The sequence below is a fragment of the Sinocyclocheilus anshuiensis genome, unplaced genomic scaffold, assembly GCF_001515605.1.
Source record: "Sinocyclocheilus anshuiensis isolate Anshui unplaced genomic scaffold, SAMN03320099.WGS_v1.1 scaffold117, whole genome shotgun sequence".
NCBI lineage: Eukaryota > Metazoa > Chordata > Actinopteri > Cypriniformes > Cyprinidae > Sinocyclocheilus > Sinocyclocheilus anshuiensis.
Window position 1 is genome coordinate 3,280,764 of NW_015536624.1, and position 21,302 is coordinate 3,302,065.

General features: G+C 35.0%; 3 protein-coding genes across 4 annotated transcripts; all 3 read left to right on the forward strand.

The window, feature by feature from the left end:
- The first annotated feature begins 1,296 nt into the window (after positions 1-1,296).
- On the forward strand, positions 1,297-2,701 carry LOC107704660 (C-C motif chemokine 19-like). Its single transcript, XM_016507653.1, has 3 exons — positions 1,297-1,458; positions 1,757-1,877; positions 2,110-2,701. The coding sequence occupies exons 1-3, from the start codon at positions 1,365-1,367 to the stop codon at positions 2,213-2,215; spliced, it is 321 nt and encodes a 106-aa protein (XP_016363139.1). The 5' UTR covers positions 1,297-1,364; the 3' UTR covers positions 2,216-2,701.
- A 1,811-nt stretch (positions 2,702-4,512) lies between these two features.
- LOC107704652 (monocyte chemotactic protein 1B-like) lies at positions 4,513-6,680 on the forward strand. Its single transcript, XM_016507644.1, has 4 exons — positions 4,513-4,695; positions 5,419-5,542; positions 5,747-5,867; positions 6,396-6,680. The coding sequence occupies exons 1-4, from the start codon at positions 4,620-4,622 to the stop codon at positions 6,432-6,434; spliced, it is 360 nt and encodes a 119-aa protein (XP_016363130.1). The 5' UTR covers positions 4,513-4,619; the 3' UTR covers positions 6,435-6,680.
- Positions 6,681-7,249: 569 nt separating this feature from the next.
- On the forward strand, positions 7,250-20,350 carry LOC107704714 (tectonic-2-like). Of its 2 annotated transcripts, none has more exons than XM_016507704.1 (18): positions 7,250-7,396; positions 7,676-7,789; positions 8,143-8,216; positions 10,167-10,368; positions 10,780-10,880; positions 14,653-14,852; positions 15,325-15,445; positions 15,530-15,683; positions 16,130-16,210; positions 16,663-16,776; positions 16,871-16,945; positions 17,055-17,144; positions 17,229-17,346; positions 17,442-17,545; positions 18,957-19,104; positions 19,279-19,422; positions 19,543-19,631; positions 20,140-20,350. In XM_016507704.1, exons 1-18 carry the CDS (start codon positions 7,309-7,311, stop codon positions 20,259-20,261), a joined length of 2,139 nt encoding a protein of 712 aa, XP_016363190.1. In that variant the 5' UTR covers positions 7,250-7,308; the 3' UTR covers positions 20,262-20,350. The 2 variants fall into 2 exon arrangements, with proteins under 2 accessions (XP_016363190.1, XP_016363197.1); XM_016507711.1 differs by having other exon boundaries at positions 15,545-15,683; positions 20,140-20,349.
- The last annotated feature ends 952 nt before the right edge of the window (positions 20,351-21,302 follow it).

A 21,302-nucleotide genomic window follows, 5' to 3' on the forward strand; every position in this document is an offset into this window, starting at 1 on the left:
TTTCAAATATTATGGTGCAGCCACATCACTGTACTGCGATTTTAACACTGCATTTTTTGGGGGGATGGTAAGAATAAAAATAACCTTTTAAACTTCATAGCGATTTTTTTTGTTCATTCTGGCATGAATATATGATAGGTTATTGGCATGAATAGACTATGTTGTTTTTGGAAAGCTACGGTAAATCAGAGCGATAAAAGTTAACATTACGCCAAGTTGTGCTTTTTTAAAAACGAAACTGAGTAGCGCATATGTAGGTGGAGGGCTGTTCTTTTGAAAATTAAGCAAATAAAACACCTTTTAATTTAGCAGTTGAGCTCAGGTCAGTGTTGAATTGTAATTGCACATTTCCCCTTAGTCTATTCACAGTAGTGATGCTCTTGGCGTTGTTGCTTCACGGAATAGCACACACCCTTGGATCTTTTCCAAGCTCTCTGATATCAAAAGACATTCAGACTATTCATTATTAAGATAATGACATGTTTGGATCACTTTCAACACGCTTTTGTTGAACAGGAAAGTTTGGAAAGGTCTAGATATGCACATTATTTCTGTCTCCGCTATAGAAATTTTACACAAATTTGGGAAAATGAATTTTGTCCATCAGTTTAAGTGGGTTTAAACTGAATGTTAAGAAATAGAAATTTCAAGAGTATGCTAAATAGAAATACAGTGGGGCCAATCTGGGATTAAAACATTTAAAATGTAATTTAAAATAAGCAGAATGTTTTGGCATGTGTGCATATGAATCATTCTAGATCAGATTACACTCTAAAAAATGCTGGGTTAAATATAACCCAGCGCTGGGTTATATTTAACCCAGCATTTTTTAGAGTGTATGACTAGATAGATGTGCAGATAATTCAATCTGTAATATTAAGTCATATGCACATGCTAAGAAATTGCACATTATTTCAATTCACTCAAATTGCTAAGCGCATGAATATAAAAATTTGATTGTAAAATAAATAAAAAAAACGGTAGTAATCTAGCAGCAGATATCAGATAAAATCATTTTGAAAACGAAAGTTGTGAGCATCAAACCGTTATGCAACTCTGTTAAGAAAAACCCTAAACATTTCTCTGAGAGTTCAGCTGGATTCGTGCGTGTCGTGCGTGTCTGGTTGTTTATGAGCTGCTAAATAAATTATCAGGTCATGCACCCCTGCAGACAATTCTACGGGAACAGAGGGGAGAAAAACGGTAAAGAATGTGCGAATTATAGAAGTGAAACTGATGCATTTACAAGATAGGGGTGGGGCAAGTACGGTAAGTCTTGGCTTGAAAGTGAAAGTTTGCTCATTTTTTTGTGTATAAATACCTGCACCTGATACCTGCATATCACACCTGTGCACAATTGTCTGATGATCTTGCGGCGACCAAACACAAAGACAAGAATGCAGACCGCAACAGTAACTCTCCTGGTCATGGCTGCAGTCCTCTGGAGCAACACTGAAGGTAAGAAACATTAAAACACCTAGTTTCATGGAACACATCTTGCAGCTTCTCAGAAGCATCCTGCAGAATTTCAAACTGAAACGTCTTATGAATTCTGTCTGAAGGAAAGTGCCATACTTGGCTTTTTCTATGCTGGCTTGCTTTTCTTAGGGAGTTATAGTAACTGTGGGAGCAAGTTCCCGTAAGTCCAGAAGTGCTCAGAAACAGGCCAAGTTTTGTTCTTACACAGGGTCAAATACATATAGAGTGGAGGGGTTTCCTGTGAAAAGCGTTGCTAATGCCATCCTTTCATTCTCAGCTTTTTCAGACGCAGCTGTGGACTGCTGTCTAACCACCAAGGACACTCGTATTCCAATACAGATTGTTGCATCCTACTTTCACCAAACCACAGAAAGTGGTTGTGCCATTCCAGCTACTGTGTAAGTTCCAGTTCAGGTTCTTTATTGGCATCGATGGTTCCTTTAACATCCATGGAGCTACAAAAGGTTCTTTAGATTAGTAAAATGCTCTACTAAAAAAGGGTTCTTTTAAGAACTGTCCACCAAAAGGTTCTACCAAAAATGGTTCTTTATGGCAACCCCCTTTAGTAACCTTTATTTGTAAGAGTTTTGACTTATATTAATGCATGTTTCCTTCTTTCTGTTCCTGTAGATTTATCACAAAAAAGGACAAGAAACTGTGTGCTCCACCAGAGAAAAATGGCTGGATTACCAAGATCATCACACACTTAGACAAGAAGAAGAAAACTTCTCAGTAGGAGCACAGATGAAAAAAAAACTACCACTCTTCAAACTCTTAGTTCTGCTCTCGTTAGTTCTGTGACATCTCACAGACATCTTCAAAGCTAAATCAGACATTTAGCAGAAGTTGTGCAGGTCTTCTTCCTTGAAACCGTTTTCTAGCTCCTGATAACAAAAAAAACCCTATTCTGGTTTCGTTTTCCTGCCTCACAGATGGGAGCCGAGGATGATGACCTTGTAACTGCACTGAGCAGCACTGGACAGACAGGAAGTGACTACTCTTAATCATTAACTAAAAGTTATTTACAAAGTGTTTTGGAAATCATGCAGATTTGGGGAATGCATGGTGGTCAGACTTTGTAAATGATTAAAAGCGGCTATGCTATTTGTTTATATTTGACTGTATTGTTTTACTGTAGCAATTATGAGTCTCATACATTTGCATGAATCATCCTGTAAGCTGTGTCTGTATTTTTAGAACTTCTATTAATGTATGTAGCATACTTTGTTTGGAATTTTTCTAAGAATGATTTTGAAATAAATAAATTTTGTTAAATCTCCTGTGCGCTGCAATTATTTCATTTAAAACACCTCACAATTATGGATGTTTGCAGCAATATGCCTTGTTCAAAAATGTGTGCTCTGTACGATATTTTTTATTATTCTTAATCTTTACAGAAGCCTCTAATGCTCACCAAGGCTGCATTTATGTGATTAAAAATACAGTAAAAGCTGTAATATTGTAAAATATTTTTACTCTTTAAAATAAGCATTTTTTTTGGTGAATGTATTTTAAAATATAATTTATTCATATGATGTAAAGCTGAATTTTCAGCAGCATTACTCCAGTATTCAGTGTCACATGATCATTCAGAAATCATTCTAATATGATGATTTGCTGCTCAAGAAACATTTCTTATTATCAACGTTGAAATCAGTTGTGCTGCTTAATATTTCTTAGAAACCGTCAAACATTTTTGTGAGGATTCTTTTTTGAAATAAAAAAGTCTTTGTAACATCACTTTTGATCAGTTTAATCCATGATTGCCAAATAACAATATTAATCTTAAAAAAAAAAAATCTTACCGACTCCAGACTTTTGAATGAACCTTTTTCTCATTTAAAATGTACATTGTAAAAAATGACCGTGAATTTAACGGTAAAAGACTGTAAAAATGCTACAGTAAAAACCTGTTAAATGGTTAATGGTAAATTTCCCTACTATATACGGTGAAAAACTGTATTGGACATTACATGTATTGGACATCAATTGTATGGTAGTATACCGTTTTTGGAAGTGGAAAAACCGTATAATTTACAGTGAATAACCGTAAATTGACATTCCCAGAATTCCTTGCGTTACATTTCAAATTTGATGTTTTTTTTGTTGAAATAACTGTTTCTTAGCTGCTGGTTTTTTACCATAAATTTTACGGAATTTTTTTTACAGTAGATGCATGTAAATTTTCACATGGCAAGTAATAATAAAATCGGATGTTTATGCACAAGATTGCTGTCACAATCAGATGTTTGTGATGCCAAACGCTTGAGTGATGATGATCCTTGATAAGCGGCGCATATAAAAAGAATGTGCGTCACCTGAAATTGCTGGGACTTTCCTGTCTTATTCAAATGCACAATGGCAGTGCTGCATATAAAGGCATGTTTATACCCACAATACTTTTAGATTTGCTCTACATTTCTAACTGCTACACATTTAAGCATTTAATCAAATAACTCTCAGTTTACAACCCTTAATATTCAGCCATTAAGCCAATCTATCATTAAAGACATCAAACAGAACTTATACACTTCTGCTTGTACAATAAACCCAACAGAATTCACTGTGTGCTTTCCAATCACACACATGCACAAATAATAATTAACTTTGTGACACTGAGTAAACATTAACAGTAGTTACGTAATATATATTTTTTTAACCCAGTGGAATCCCCAGCTTTGAGTTGACATCGAGAAGCCGACCAAACGGTCTGTCAGGTTTATCTGAACTGCTTCTTCAGTCATATCGAAACATTTGCCAGTCTGGTGGACTTTGAGTGAGAAAGTATGTGAGAGTCTGTGAGAGTTTCTATGTGGGTTCAAGCGGAGAAGAGGAAAAGAGAGCGAGGAACAGATACACAGAATGTGATGCATTGTGCCGTAAATTCGGCCCTCCTTCAAAAAAAAAAAGTATTTTGTCCAGGTCACAACCTCTGCTGCTCTGACATTTATTTTTTGCAGTACAGGGGAGGGACTATGATAAACGTCTGTGTAATAATGAAACTTATGACCGTCCTATAAAGCAGGGGAGCGATGGAGCAGTGAGAGGAGAGTGTCAGAGAAGAGACAAAGATCCTCCAGCTGCTTCAGCAGGACAGACAAGACACTTGTTCCACCATCTCATCTCCTGTCACGGTTACCATGGCTTCAGCCCTCGTATCTGCGCTGAGTGTGCTTCTCTGTGCGTTGGCACTCATTCTCTACAGCAGTCCAGCAGGTAAGTCATGTTTTCTTCTTTCATCTGTTTTATGTGCTTCATGAGTGCATGGTGCATGTGTAACCCCTCTCCCCCGGGTCCTCACCGCCACACCTCGTTCTCTCGCTGGCCTCCGTTACACATGTGATCTATTTGTTCATTTATTTCTCATTTATTTCTTCTTATCCTTTATATATGATAGCAGATGTGTAACATCTCAACAATTCTAGTTAGTAATCTTTTAATAATTTTTCAGATTAACTAAAATCTAATCATCTAAATAGATTTAAACTGTGAGTCATCCCAACGGTGATCAGTCAGTTTATATATAGTATGCATGCATATATATATATATATATATACATGTGAAAATTATAGAAATTTTTGTTGTGTGTGTATACATGTATATATATATATATATATATATATATAATATTCAAAATATGAATTACATTTCGTTCAAATGCCTTAAAAAAAAAAAAAAAGCAAAAAAATAAAATATCTAAATAAATCGTTAATAAATGAATGAGCTTTTTATTTGTAGTTAGTTATTACTCCCACTAGTTTCCAGCTGTGCATCGCACGTGTTTCGCTTTACTGCAAACTATATATTTGTGCCAAGACACTTTCTTTTTTCTTACAGATGTTTTCAGACTACTCTCGAAGCAGACACCCATTCTCCTGTATTTCCATCTCTTGTCCCTTATCGTTTTTTTATTTATCTTTTGTCTCGATCTCTCTCAGAGGCTCAGGCAGACTTAGCATTGGACTGTTGCCTGACGGTTAGCCACAAAGTCATCCCTAAACATGTCCTCCTCACTTACCGGAAGCAGTTCAGAGTTGATGGCTGCCCCCGAGATGCTGTTGTGTAAGTATATTCTTCAAAGGAAACTATTGGACTGGCTCATGTGTGGGAGCCTGGGAGTGAATTAAACTAATTATGATCACATTTTCAAACAAAGCAGATGTGAAAGAGCCTATTTAATGGGGAATTCCATTGCGCTCAACATAACAATGCTTGGATTGTCTACTGTTCTAGTCAAATAATGTGCAAAAATCAACTCCCTTTCAGATTCATAACAAGGAAAGATTTGAATCTTTGTGCCCCACCTGCAGCGGAAGAGCACTGGGTTAAAGAGACGATCAAGTTTCTGGACACTAGGCTCAAGAAGTGCAAAGCAACCAAATTTCATGTATGTAATTCACCGCAGATTCATCACAGCTTCACAGTTTTGTTTCCTCGGTCATCTTCTGTAGTATCTGATGACATAAAGCTGGTTGCACAACAGCTCGTCATTGTTATTGCACGAGCCCTGCAGCAGGTCACTTTCTCCTTTCTGGTTTTCATCTGACTCATGACATTGTTTATGTGTAGTAGATCATGATTCGGATGTTATAGTCTTACTCATACAAAACCACAAACTATTCAGCTGTGAAACCACAAGCCAAAACATCCTCCTACGGCAAAGCTTTAAAGGGATAGTTCACCCAAAAATGAAAATTCTGTCATCATTTACTCACCCTCATGTCGTTCCAAACCTGTATGAGTTGCTTTCTTATGCCGACCACCATGCATGTTGCATTATACATGCAGCAAATCAATATTTCAAATAATTCAAATAAGAACTATTAGAACAATTAAATTCAAGTCGAGTAAAAGTGTAACATCTCTTTATAAGCAGGCTGTAACTAATGGTTTTCTCTGTGTTCTTTTATTTCAGGAGAAACGCTGTCACGCCCTGAAGAATTTGTCTTTTTGACTGAACACATACGCATATATACTTTTAATGGCAGCTGATGTAGTCATTGTGACATAGCTCACTTCAGTTTCTGTAACACATTTAGGTTCTCCCTCTTTCAGCTTTTTCAACCTAAATGATCAAAACACTCCAAGTGGTCTGATCTTCCCTGTAGTTGCTGTTGTGTGAAGATATTACTCTATTTTTTTCTATTTTGATAATCATCTTGTTGCAATTTTATAGTGAATAAATTGGTTGACAAAAAAATATTGGTGGGATTGTATTTTTCATATTAAGTCCTGACTTCATAGACATGATAAATGCATAAACACATGGTAAACTGTATATTTAAAAAGTTCTCACACACATGCATCTGTCTAAATAGGGAATTGCACTTAACTGCACAGTAATAGGCCTACTAAATAAAATGACCATAAACTCTCATAAACCCTAAAATACAACTTTGACAGTTTAAAACTGAATAAAAGTATTATTTACAGTCTCTTTATTAATAATTTTTCATGTTTATACATAATTTTGTACCCAAGTGAACATCTAGGTGGTCAGAAACACACAAATGTGTGTAAAAAGGAACTTTTTATTGGGTCCTTAGAGTGAATTCCAATGATTGCAGACTAATCCCAACCCTAAAATACAACTTTTGACTTTTGGAAGTCCATAAAGATATTATTTAGTGCCTGCATTAAGATTTAAGCTGCTTCTTTAGAGATTCTGTCTGATTGTACTTCCTCAAATCCGCAGCTGTTAGGTCATTCAAGCACACGCACCAGCGCTAAACGCCACTGAGCGGCGCTAATGAGGCGATCTATTCTGTGTAGCGCCGTCGCGCCAACACGAAGAAGAGGTTTCACTAAAGTTAAACCAACGCCACATTATGGCACGATTATTATCCTCTCACGTCGTATTTCATTTTCTGTGTATAATTATTATGCTCTTAAATGACGGAACTATCTGTAATGTTGGTAAGTGAGCTTTGAGCGAATTAAATATCAGTTAAGACAGTCAGTGTGAATCCCAAAACAAAGTCAGCTACGTTAGCTGGATAACTGCTAGCAAACATCTTGTTGCCATGGAGAAACACAGCTTGAACGTACACTTAAGACATGTATTAATGATCTTAATTAATGCTGTATTAATTAATAACTTAATGAGTATTTAAATAAACCCTTATATTCCAAATGTACATACACAAATGCATACCTGTAGTCAATATGGAATATATGAATGTATGATTATTTCAGTGTTTCAGCCTGCGTTTATTCTGGCATCTGGTCCGAGAATATCATCCTTTCTGGTGGGAAACTTGTCTGGCATTTCCTTCAGCCTCAGTGCTGTTTCATCCTCAAATGCAACAGGTAGACAATTTTTCAAAGCATGTCGATGCTTTAATAATAACTGCATTTTAACTGCTATGAATCTAGTGTTTGGGCATCAGAGTTGTGTTTAGATACCCAGAAATGCTGTTATGATGTTCTGTTCATAAATAATCGTTTGTGCATAATTCACATTTTTTAAGACTCTTTTAGTTTTCCATGTCTTTTTTTCCATTAATCAAAAGTGTTCCAGATTCAGAACATTTGGTCTGGCTTTACTTTAGGTTTCATGTACTGTGTACTGTTTCATTTAGCAGACACCTTTAGTATCTGTATAAAAATGTTAACTGCAATGCTTGAACTTTAATGAATGTTTTCATTGTGAACTTCTTCAGGAAGCATCCCGTCATCATCCTGTAGGCCGGTTTCTCAAACACAGTGGAATCTTTCAAATGAATTAATTGGGAAGGTGAGTTGATCCCGCCGCATTAATGGTAGGTTTATGTAGTATTGAGGGGTCTTCATTTTGATTAGGAGTTAAAATCAGCAACATGGACAATGTGGGGCAACATGGAAAGAATTTACAGCAGTAAACAAGCATCAACACAACATGCAATTAACTTGAAAAATCCCTGTTGAAATATCAGGAAAATGAAATCTGTGTTATTAACCTTTAGTCCAGACAACCTGTCATTAAGCAGGGTGTGATGATCACCTACGCATCACGTTTTTGTGCATGACTGAAATTCCCCCACTGTTTTCCTGTTTAGCCTTGTCAGGAAAATAGTTTGTACAGAGATTTATATGAGCTGCAGAACTTGCCCAGGGCAAGTTTAGTGGTCTTTTAGGGGATAACTTAGTAAAATGAGAAATGAGTTTCCTTTCTGTTTGCAATATTTCTACACAAGTTTGAATAGCAGTAGCTTTAGAGTTTAATAGAGCATTCAGACAGTCAGTAATCAGTACCGTAGGTCCTTTTTCTGGTGCTTTCCACTGACGTGATATGTCACTTTCTTGTAAGTTGCTGCAGTAAGAAAGCGTCTTCCAAGAATAAATGTGACCGTTCCAACATTTGAAGTCAGTAAGATCAAAGGTGAATTAAGTTGATCAAAAGGGATAGTAAAGAGATTTATAATGTTATAAACAGTTTCTATTTCAAATAAATGCTGTTCATTTGAATTTTCCAATAATCAAAGAATCCTGAAAAAAAGTTGCACATTTTCTGCAAAAATATTACGCAGCACAACCATTTTTTTTTAACATTGATAATAATAAGAAATGTTTCTTGAGCAGCAAATCAGCATATTAGAGTGATTTCTGAAGGATCATGTAAGACTGAAGTAATTAGTGATGCTGAAAATTCAGCTTTGCATCACAGAAATAAATTACATTTAAAATATATTAAAATAAAAGAAAATTACATTCAGTTGTAATAATATTTCACAATATTACTGTTTTTACTGTATTGTTGATCAAATAAATGCTGTTTTGGTGAGTTCTTAGACAATACACTTAAACAGACCAGTAGTATGAATTCAATAAATATCTTGTCATGCAAGATTTTTAATGAGATGGCTTTATTATAACATCCACAAGACAGGGTAATACTATTATTCATAATACTTTTCCTTTTAAATGACCCTTTAAATTGTAATGTTTGCTTCAGCTCATAGCATGGAATGGATCTGATTTTTAAAAAAGGTTTATCTATTGTTCTTATAAAATCTAGATGTCGTCATAATTCATCAGGTTGACTTCTTCAGTAAACATGATGGGAATATCCCTGACATTCAAGTTTGACAAACTGCAATGACATACCACTTACAAAATTGTGGTGGGTGTTTTGAATCATGATTATTTAGGGAATCACCTCAAGCAGAATCCTGAGCAGAAGGAGCGGCTTAACTGTACATTTTTACCGCTTGGTTTCCTTAATGTATAAATCTATGCTTTCCTCATCACACTAAATGACATGCATTATTGTTTTGTTGAAACATCTGCCTGAGGCTGTGCCTGAGAACTCCACACCTAAACCAAAAAGTCTTCAGTGTCACGCTTTTCTTCAGAAATCATTCTAATATGCTGATTTGCTCTTCAAGAAACATTTCTGATTATTATCAATGCTGAAAACAGTTGTGTTGCTTAATATTTCTGTTATAATATTTTTTACAATTATTCTTAATTTATTTCAGGATTCTTTGATGAATAGAAAGTTCAAAAGAACAGCTTTTATTTTAAAAATAAAAATCTTTTGTAATATTATAAATGTCTTTACTGTCACTTTTGTTCAATTTAATGCATATTTTCTGAAAAAAAAAGTATGAATTTAGTTTTAAAAATGAGACAATACACCTGCCATACTGGAGTGTTGCACTACTGAATACCATTATATTCTTTCTTTTGATTATCAATATATCAGAATGCCATGCTGGTGCGACTGAGTCTCAACCGCAGTCTGCAGCTGTGTGGGAATGAAACATCTGTCCCGGACTGCTGCCTGGAGCCTCTGTGTCTCCCGGAGACTCTCCTCGTGTCTGCATGTGTGGATGAAACTCCCAAAGCCTCACTCATCATACAGACCCAGATTTATGCCCAGATCGTCCCCAACAAACCCCCGTCTGGTTAGTGTCTGTTTGCATGGAACTGAATATGAAGTGCTGCAGTACATCCTAGTGGTTTTTACTACTGTGGTACTACAATTGTTGTTGAAATATTTACAGTATTATTGGAGTACCATGAAATACCCTGGTTCATGAGTATTCCTGTCGCTCAATCATTCACATTTGCATTAATTTAGCAGAAGTAAACTTACAAATGAGGAACACTACGAGCAATAGAGCATTGCTTTAGTAACAGCAAGGTCATGCCAGGGAATGCATGAACTGGTCATGTATTTTCCTTGAATGCAATGTAATTCACTTCGATACCATCATTTATACCATGGTGCCACTATACTATTTCATAGAGTAGTCATTATACTTTAATGCTCATATATGATATATGTCTTTTGTGTGTGTTTTATTTATTTGCAGAAAATAAAACCGTCATTCCCAACCAAGTGTTTGAGCCTCTCGGCCGCTGCCCATGTGATGTTTCCCCAGGCGAGTGTGACATACGCTGCTGTTGTGACCAGGTAATAATTAAAGCATAGACAGCTGAATATCTGTTTCTAATATATCAATCCTTGTCATTGGCATTCTGCTGTTTACTCTTTGCTAAGCCCCACGTTAATGATCAGTCCTGTATAAACGTTGCGTACGCACAAAATGGGCATAGAAATGTGCGTATGCTGTTTTCCACGCATGCATTTGGATTTATAAAAAACAAAACTTGGTGTAAATACTGTATGTGTGCACCGTACAGATGCTCTTGACTGTGCGTACGCACTCTTTTTCTTGGAGAGAGAAAAGTAATGAAGTAAACAAGGATTTTAAACTCTGTTCTCATTTTGATATACACATTTACTCTCATTAATGGAGATAAACACTGAAATGACCTAAAGTCATTACGCAGAAGTTAAACAAAAAATCTATGAATTTAGACACATTTATAGTGGATGCGATTGATCACTTTCCCTGTGGCTATGTTCTAATGACAGCAAGGAGTGCAATAGGTGCACAATAATTAATCTTTAAACTAAACTGCAGATCTCATGTTATGAGAAAATATAAATATTTAGCGACAACAATGATCAATAATGCGCACTTATGGTGCGTGGACACTGCTGGATTCGGTGGTCGAACGGTCCATTGTCCGGTTTGAATATGTCCAATGATAATAGCTTACTGTACAACCATAGCTGCACGGTGGTTGATGTCATGTGTAGGCATCTCCACAACATTATGAAAAATACCACTGTATTTGAAGAATACAACTTAAGGAAAATGGTAAGATTTACATGTTTCCTTTTTAAAATGTCAGTGACACGCCGAGTCAGACAATTGTATTTACACTGACCTATCGGTTTTCACTAAAAATAGCTAAAAGATGTTCACCTTATCAGCAAAACTGCATAAATTTAATTTGATTTGAATTGTTTAAAACAATTGAAATACTATTTGGCCAGTGTAAAACAATGAGATCAACTCTAATCTAAAATATTTCTCTGATAACCATTTTAAACAGTTTTGTTTTTATGGATATTTTGATTCTATTCATATTTATTCTAAAACATAACAAGGACATTGGATGATTTTTATCAATAAATGGCATTTATAGTCCGCATCTCATATTTACTTAATGTCTTTTATCTTTGACGGTGTTAAACATGGTGTCACGTGGATGGGAATATGCATGGAAATGATATGCACTATGCAGATGAGGTTATGCATCGTAAAACTAGGCGTTGTAAGCTCCATATATGGTGATTTCAGGGAGGAGACGGGGTGGAGATGCACGTACGCGCAATTGTCCCTTGACTTCGATTATAAAGGGATTTTTGCACAGGTTCTGGCGTACGCATACTTTTACAAATCTGAAAACTTTTGTGCGTACGTAAAATCTAGCTTTTGTGCGTATGAACACTTTTAGGATGAAATCTACAGAGAGTTTTATAAATGTGACCCTGGACCACAAAACCAGTCATAAGGGTCAATTTTGTGAAATTGAGATTTTTACATCATTTGAAATCTAAATAAATAAGCTTGTTTGCTTTTTGTTAGGAAAAAAATCTAAAATTGAGAAAATCGCCTTTAACCCTTTAACTGTCACTCACATTTTTGAACATAGACGTGAAAGTGCATGATCCAAACTTAAATTTTTATAATTCATAAACGAAAACATTTTGTAACATGATATTGATGTACCATTTTCATGGTAATGCAATGTTTGATTTTAAAATGGGTTTCAAAGGATGAATTTTGAGATTTAAAGTTTTCAATTGATATATAATTTCTGATGATTTCTAAAGTGTGATAGAGAAAAAGGCAACAAAGAAGACTTGTTTTGACAAAGGTCAGAACTCCTGTTATGATGTAGATTTTTGAGGTGCACTCTTGTCATAAATTAATCTATTACTTTTTGGCCATACACTGGATTTAGTTTGCTCTACTGGCATCGACATTAATGCCTTAAAAGGCTCTGACATAGGTATCTCTGATCATAAACTGATTGAATTTTCTTGCAATTTTTACATTCCAAAACCTGTTGTTAAATCCTTGATTGATTATCGTGCATGGAAGTTGGTTGATCCTCTGTCATTTTCTGCTGCACTCAGTGGCTGCGTTTACACTGCATGTCTTAATGCACAGATCCAATCTTTTGACCATATCCGATTTTTTGGCCCGTCTGTTTACATTCAATTTAGACACGACTGGTATCCGATATCTGTGTTTACATAATTCCCACCCAAAATGATTGTGAGTGATCGCTTTGTAGGCACATGGTAGACCCTCGGGTTTTGAATGGCCGTGCTATTAAATTATTTATATAATTCACGTCGAGTGGCCATTGAGCTATTATTTTCCAGCATGGACAACGGCTGTCATGGATGTTTTGCAGCTCAAAATCTGACTGAACGGATAAATAACGGAAAATGACGGTAATTTTCATTTGGTATGCTATTTTATACAGCTCGTTAGAGGTAGAATTCTTTAGTGAAATAAAGTAATGCCAAGACGATATTTATTTAAATGAATTCGAATGAATTAACGAGAGAGAGAGAGTGAGTGTGAAGCTTGCGAACAAGTAAAAGTTGTCACCTCATTGCTAAGAAAATAATGTAGCTTTTAGTAGCGAAGCTGTTGTATTAATAAAATTCACGGGACAGGGGTTGAAAACCAGCTCCTGAATATGCAATTTTTTAAAAAGTTTCCATCTCTATAAAATGCGAGCGCATACAGCTCACCGGCATTAAAACGCTATCTTTATGGGCAAACGTGTCGCCCTCGCATTGGGAGTTCTGCGGGGAATCGGATATGTGTGTTTAGACACAGGTCGGATGTCCAGATATCGGATATGTATCCGATTAAAATCCACATTTTGAAGTGGCTCAGATCGGATGCGAAAAAATCGGATCTCGTGTGGATTTTTTTGTTTACACGCATGCATCAAATTCCGATCTGTGTCAGATGTGGGCAAAAAAAATCAGATTTTTTCTGCCAGTGTAAACGCAGCCTTAGACCTTTCCAACGATATATAGTTTGTCATGATTAGATTAGGATTTAATTGTAATATAGTGAAGTAAACTTAGGCGTCCCACAGAGGGGACGGGTGACAGTTAAAGGGTTAAAGTTGTCCAAATTAAGTCCTTAGCAATGCATATTACTTATCAAAAATTAAGTTTTGATATATTTACGGTAGGAAATTTACAAAATATCTTCATGGAACATGATCTTTGCTTAATATCCTAATGATTTTTGGCATAAAAGAAAAATCGATAATTTTGACCCATACAATGTATTGTTGGCTATTGCTACAAATATACCCCAGCGACTTAAGACTGGTTTTGTGCTCCAGGGTCACAAATGAGGCCCCTGGTTTAGCAACTTTTACTGCATAGTTTAATCATTTTATTAAAAAAATTGCTTGCACAATTCATTCCAGCCCTCATTAGAATAATATTCAAAAACATTTTTCCATTTTATGTGCACATTTGACAAAAAAAAATCATGCTGTTCATGGAAATCTATGATTCATTTCTATGGGATGTTTCATTACAATTACATTTAATCATTTAGCAGACACTTTTATCCAAAGCGACTTACAAATGAGGAAGAACAATAGAAGCAACCAGACGAACGAGAGAGCAACAGTATACAAGTGCTGTGACAAGTCTCCTTTAGTCTAGCACAGTACACAATAAATATTTCATAAAGCTGATCTGAGCGGGAAATATTAACATAGGGGAATCAGGAAGTCTAAGGTTTTCTATGAGTGGTTGTTTTTTTTGTTGTTGTTTTTTTCAGGACTGTACTCAAGAAGTTCTGGGGTTGTTTGCGACTCAGTGTCTTCCTGGACGTTTCGGGGGAAGTTTCAGTCCTGTTCCAGAGTATCAGTGCTCAGCTCAGTCTTCTGAAAATGACCCTGATTGGTTCCCCTTCCTCTGTGTCGCCTCCCCCTCGGACAACAACCCCTTTCTGGGACTTTTCTACAATGGTGGGACCGTGTAAGGAGAGGAAGTTTTGTTTATGTCTAAATTCATGTATTACACTTACTGAAAAATGTACAAAAGTTTTGGGTCGGTAAGAAAGAAGTTTTTTTCTGCTCACCAAGGCTTTATTTTTTAATCAAAATACATTGATATTGTGAAATATTATTATTATTTGAAATAATGCTTTTCTGCTTTATATTGAAAATTGTAATTCATTCCTGTGAGGGTAAAGCTGAATATACAGCAGCTATTACTCCAGTCTTCAGTGTCACATGATCCTTCAGAAATCATTCTAATTTGCTGGTTTAGTACTCAACAAACATTTCTTGTGATTCATCAGGATTCTTTGATGAACAGAAATTTCAAAAGAACTATATAATGCATATAATTCATTCTTGCGAAATAAAATTACTAATTTATTTAAAAAAAATTTTTTACTGATCCCAAAATGTTTGGTGATTTTCTACATTTGCATGTGTTTTTACAGCTCTCCAAAGCCCAGTCCATCATTCCAAGCCCTGCAGATGACAGCTCCTGTACCTCCCATTAACTACCGTCAGGGGGATCCAATATTCACTAAGGATGACCAATACTTCACCATCCCACAGGTTAAATGCTGCAACATTGCTAGTGCAAGTATCAGTTTATATGAGTGTGCACATTCATGCATGTGATATGCATATGAATCCCAGTTGTCTTGTGAGCAGAACTCTGGACTGGGCCAGTGTGCGGAAAATGCTCCAGTGGCGTTTTTGGAAAACTTTGAGTCTCAGTGCGTGAGGAGGCTGCAGTCCTGTCCACCACATTCTGATGACCTGAGAGTGGATATTAAAGATGGATGGGGAGGTAGCGATACAGTATAACAGTTTTCTTTCCTATCCTCCTTTTATTATCACCACCAAACACAAGAACATCAACCACAGATTACAATATGATACATTATGCCATCGATACCAACTGTTCTTATCGGTCCTGTAACAACTCAAGGTTCAAATGTATTTACAAAGGTTTTGCAAAAAGATGCATGAAATTCCTGAACCTGCATAACCAAAAAAGTATCCATATATGATAAAACATTCTGAAGAGAAAAAATTCTAATGTCACATGCAATTTATCAGTGTTTTAAAATGCAACATTACACTTTTAAGGGATAGTGTGGTTATGGTATACCATCAATAATATGCTGTAGATATGTAAATATAGCTTACGACTATTGATCGTATTATTGTCTTTCTGTGCATGCATGCAAATATGCATATGTGTGACTGTTCATATGTTTGCATACGTTCCAGGTATCGTCACAGTCAGTGTTGTGGATGAAATGGCCGATGACCTCAGATTATTTCTGGCTAATTCTCGTGAGCCTATATCTGGTCAGTTGCATGAACATTTCCAGCAGTCATTTATTTAATACTAAGTATATTCAATATTACATTTAAAAAAAATGTGTGGAGTATGTTTTATAAAAAAAAATGATGGATCATGTGACACTGAAGACTAGAGTAATGATGCTGAAAATTCAGCCTTGCATCACAATGTAAATGATAGTTTAAATGTAGTTAAATAGAAAACAATTATTTTAAATAATAATATTTTACAGTATTTTTGTGTTTACTCTGTGATGAATAAATGATATGAATGATGATAAATGCAGTCTTCGTGATCTTTAAAATAACCCAAACCTTTGAATGGTAGTGTACATAGCAAATAATAATACAGAAAGTATTACTATCATTTCTCTTTTAGTACCATTGTTGTCAAGATTGACATGAAGTGTAAAGTTGGAAAACTTTTCATTGTGTAATTATTATAATTTTTTTTTAAGTGTCACAACAGTGTGGTAATGTTGTTGTGGCCTTGCGTTACACTCTTTACTGGAGAGAGAACGGCCTCACTGCCATTACTGTGACACGGACCACTGCGAACATCACTGTACCTGGTGAGTCTCACAATATGACACACCTCTTCACTGCACCTGTTTTCTTATGCACTCCCTATCATTTTTCTCTCTTTCTCTTTTGCCTCCCGTCTAGTATCTTTGACCAGAAGATACTCTGCAGTGTTTGTGAATGGAAATGAAACATCTCAGTCGAATTCTGGCAATCCAGGTTAAAGGAACTCCCATGATTCATCAGTTTGAGATGCTCAGGAACATTATATTAGGTCAGAAAAGGAGTTATCATGCATTACACTTTTTTTCTCCTAATGTTTGTACAGGTTACCAGGTGAAGAGGCCAGTGATCGGTGGTATTTTGGACTCTGATACAGAAGATATACAGAGGGCCCAGATCAATCTCTGGCAACCAGGTAGTGCAGCTAATGCATATTCATAAATATAAAACTACTACCAAAAAAAAACATTAGTTTGATCCTGTGTGGTGTCCTCCGCAGGTGGAGATGGCATGTGCTCCTCTGCTGAACTGAGACCAGCTCTGTTTGGGATCAACTCCACATCAGGCTGTATGATTCCTGCGAGTTTGCTGAATATGACGCAGTGCAGTCAGTTGAGGTGAGTAGCACCGCTGAAGGGTTTTGAGGACAATACAATAGATTCCTGTAGAAGAGTTTCATCTGAAAAGGCTTCTTTTGCGTGTGGTTTCACAGAGAAACAGTGCGTGGTGCCCTTGCTGGATTAGTGCCTGCTACGCTCGTCTCCACAACAGGAAAACCAAACTTTACCAACCTATCAGACTGGGTCAACATTACTAGTGAGCACTACATCGTACAATTATCTGTAATATGTGACCCTGGACCACAAAACCAGTCAATTTCTCGAAATTGAGATTTAAACATCACCTGAAAGCTGAATTAATAAGATCTCCATTGATGTATGGTTTGTTAGGCTAGGACAATATTTGGCCGAGATACAACTATTTGAATATCTGGAATCTGAGGGTGCAAAAAAATGAAAATATTGAGAAAATGGCCTTTAAAGTTGTCCAAATGAAGTTCTTTGCAATGCATATTACTAATTAAAAATTAAGTTTTGATATATTTACGGTAGGAAGTTTACAAAATATCTTCATGTAACATGATCTTTACTTAATATCCTAATGATTTTTGGCATAAAAGAAAAATTTATTATTTTGACCCATACAATGTTTTTTTTTGGCTATTGCTAAAAATATACCCAAGCGACTTAAGACTGGTTTTGTGGTCTAGGGTCACATATGTATAACATATGAAACTGTTTTAGAGTCTAGTTATACTTTGTCTTATAAAATGCGTAGCTGAAGCTTTAAATTTTGATCAGGCTGAACACTACCGGTCAAATGTTTGGAATAATTTTTTAAAAAGCATTTTCATTTACATGCACACCAAATCTGCACTTATTTGATCAAACATACAGTAGTATTGTAAAGTATTATTACAATTTAAAATAACTTTTTATTTTCATCTAATTTGAAGCATAATTTAATCCTGTGATTCAAAGATGAATTTTTAGTATCATTACTCCAGTCTTCAGTGTCTCGATGTTCTTCAGAAATCATTCTAATATGCTGATTTGGTGTTCATTTGTTACAAGTTATTATAGGTGTTCACTGTTCAATTATTATAGTTTTTTTTTAATATCAGTGTAGAAAACAGTTTTTGCGGCTTAGTATTTTTGCAGAAACTGATGTTTTTTTTTCAGGAGGAATAGAAATTTCAGAAGAAGAAAATTTATTTTATTTGTAAATACCTTTACTGTCATTTTTGATAAATTTAATGTGTTTTCGCTGTATGAAATTATTCATTTCTTAAAAAAAAAAAAAAAATCTTACCCCAAACTTTTGAATGGTAGTGTTTCATGGTTTCCACAAAAATATTAAGCAACAAAATTGTTTTGAACATTGATAATAATAGGAAATGTTTCTAGAATGATTAAGACTGCACTAATGATGCTGAAAATTCATCTTTGTCATCATAGGAATAAATTCGATTTTAAAATGATATGTTCCAATAGAAAACATTTTAAATCGCAATATTATTTCACAATATTACTGTATTTTTAATCAAAGTAAATGTAGCCTTAATGAGCAGAAGAGACTTCTTTCAAAAACATAAAAAATGCACCTGAAAAAGCTGACTACTGCTTTAAGTGATTGAATGAAAACTATTCTTGCTCTTGCATTTCAGCTTCAGTGCAGAACTCCAGTCAGCCAGCAGAGAGCAGCACTGGAGAGTGCTCAGCTGTTCCCACCCACCTCCACATCCACGTGTGGAGCGGCATCATGGGAAGTGTGCAGGGTGTGCCTCAGACGTTCATCCAGGCAGTGGAGATTAGGTACAGCACTGCTTCATTCAGCCTTGTATTGCTCTTATCATCTCACTTTCCTGATAACAAACATGATAGCTTTTCATTAATGTTTGAGCGTGATGTCTGGATGCATATACAGACTTGTGATACTTTGAGAACGTTCTGTTTTTCATTGACTCCATGATTGATTCCAATTTTCAGTTTCATAGAAACAACATGGAGGATAGAGTGTGGTATGGGCAGGGTGAACCCATGTTCAAACCCAGAGCTAATGCAAAATTTCCCTGTGACCTCGTCTGTGACCTTTACTGACAATCCTCTTATTACACAACCCCCTAGATCCAGGTGGGTCCTACACGCACACATATAAGTGAGCTTACAGTTGCATTTTAATTTCTAAATGTATTTATGTTTACAGTTTCAGTTTAACTCTGAAGGTTTATTCGGGTATCTTCTCTGCTGCAGGTTCAGTATTAACTTCACCGAGTTTGACTGTGACAGGAACGATGTGTGCTGGCCCGAGCTGGCCTTCCCTCTCACGAGATACTATACTGGTGAGGGCTTGGGTTTCTTATGATTACTAATAGAATGAGACCGAAATAACCTTAAAGGGGTCATATGATGCGATTTCAAGTTTTCCTTTCTCTTTGGAGTGTTACAAGCTCTTGTTCTGTTGAAAGAGTCAGCAACACTTAATATACTATATCATTTTTGTTTTTTTCTATGTGTTGGAGTCTGTGCTGAAGTTGTAGCACATTCTTAAAATAAGTTATCGTTCATGTTTTGGTATATTTGGATGTTTGATGTGAAATATGAAGCACTAACAGTAGTCTCCTGCAGTGTGACATGCTAGAGAGACCTCATCTACAACTATTTTAAACATCATTTTTGTAATTCTTGTGTAGGCAGTTGTTATGAGCTTTTAAAATGTAATTATTCACACTGCAGAACTGTTTAGGTGAGCTGCACAGCACCTAAACATACAGTTTCTCTTTCACAAAAAATTTATACATTTTAACCTAAAACCTTAATTCAGTCTTAAATTTTTTTGTTTTTTTGCAGGTGAGCCATATTCCCAGGCTCTGGCTAAAGGTCTCGTTCTAGTGTTCTTCTTCATTGCTGCGTCTGTTTTAGGAACACCATGGAGACAAATCAGACAGGCATGGAATAGTGCTTCATTATGAAAGAAAGCAAGAGAAAATTATCTATCAAATAGAATTTGATATGCAATGGTAAATAGCTGTAAAGATATTATTTATTTTCCTTTTCTGGTTTGTAAAAAAATGTTATGCATTATTTATTATGTTTTGAAAACTTTTGTAGGTCACATTTATTATGTACAAAGAACTTTTGTACTTTTTTTAATTAAATATTGAATACAAAATAAAAAATGTATATATTTCATATGTAAAAAACAATGTTTTGTTTCTTACACTCCTATATATGTAACAAACTATCACATATAATAATAGTAACTAATAATGATAATAATAATAGCAACAACACCAATATTAATTATTTATGATATCATTATTTTATAAGTAAAAACACCATTTAGTTTCATACATTATGATATATGTAACAAACTATCACATAATAATAATAATTGTTATTATTATTATTATTTTGTTTTCTCCACTAATATTTAACAAACTATCACTATATAGTAACTAATAATAATAATAAGCAACACTAATCATATTGTTGTTATTGTTTGTAAAAACAAAGTTTTGTTTCTTCCACTACTATATATGATGTAACAATCTATTGTATATAATAATAATAGTAACTAATAATAATTGCAGCAATAATATTAATAATTATTATAAAACAATTACATGTATTCTACTATATATTGCATATATTATTATTATTATTTTTATTTAATTTTGTTTCTTCCACTAATATGTAACAATCACTATATAGAACTAAAAATAATAATAACAGCAACAGTATAATAATTTTTTATATTATTATTGTTTTATATGTAAAAGCATTGTCTTGTTTCTTCCACTACTGTATTTATAACAAATAATAATAGTAGTAGTAGCTAATAATAATAATCCACTAAAATAAGTCCACTAAAATATATGTAGAAAACTATCACATATAATACTACTACTAATACTAATAATAATAGTAACAAGAATTGCAGCAATAATATTAACAATTATTATAAAACAATTACATGTATTCTACTATATATATATGTAACAAACTATTGC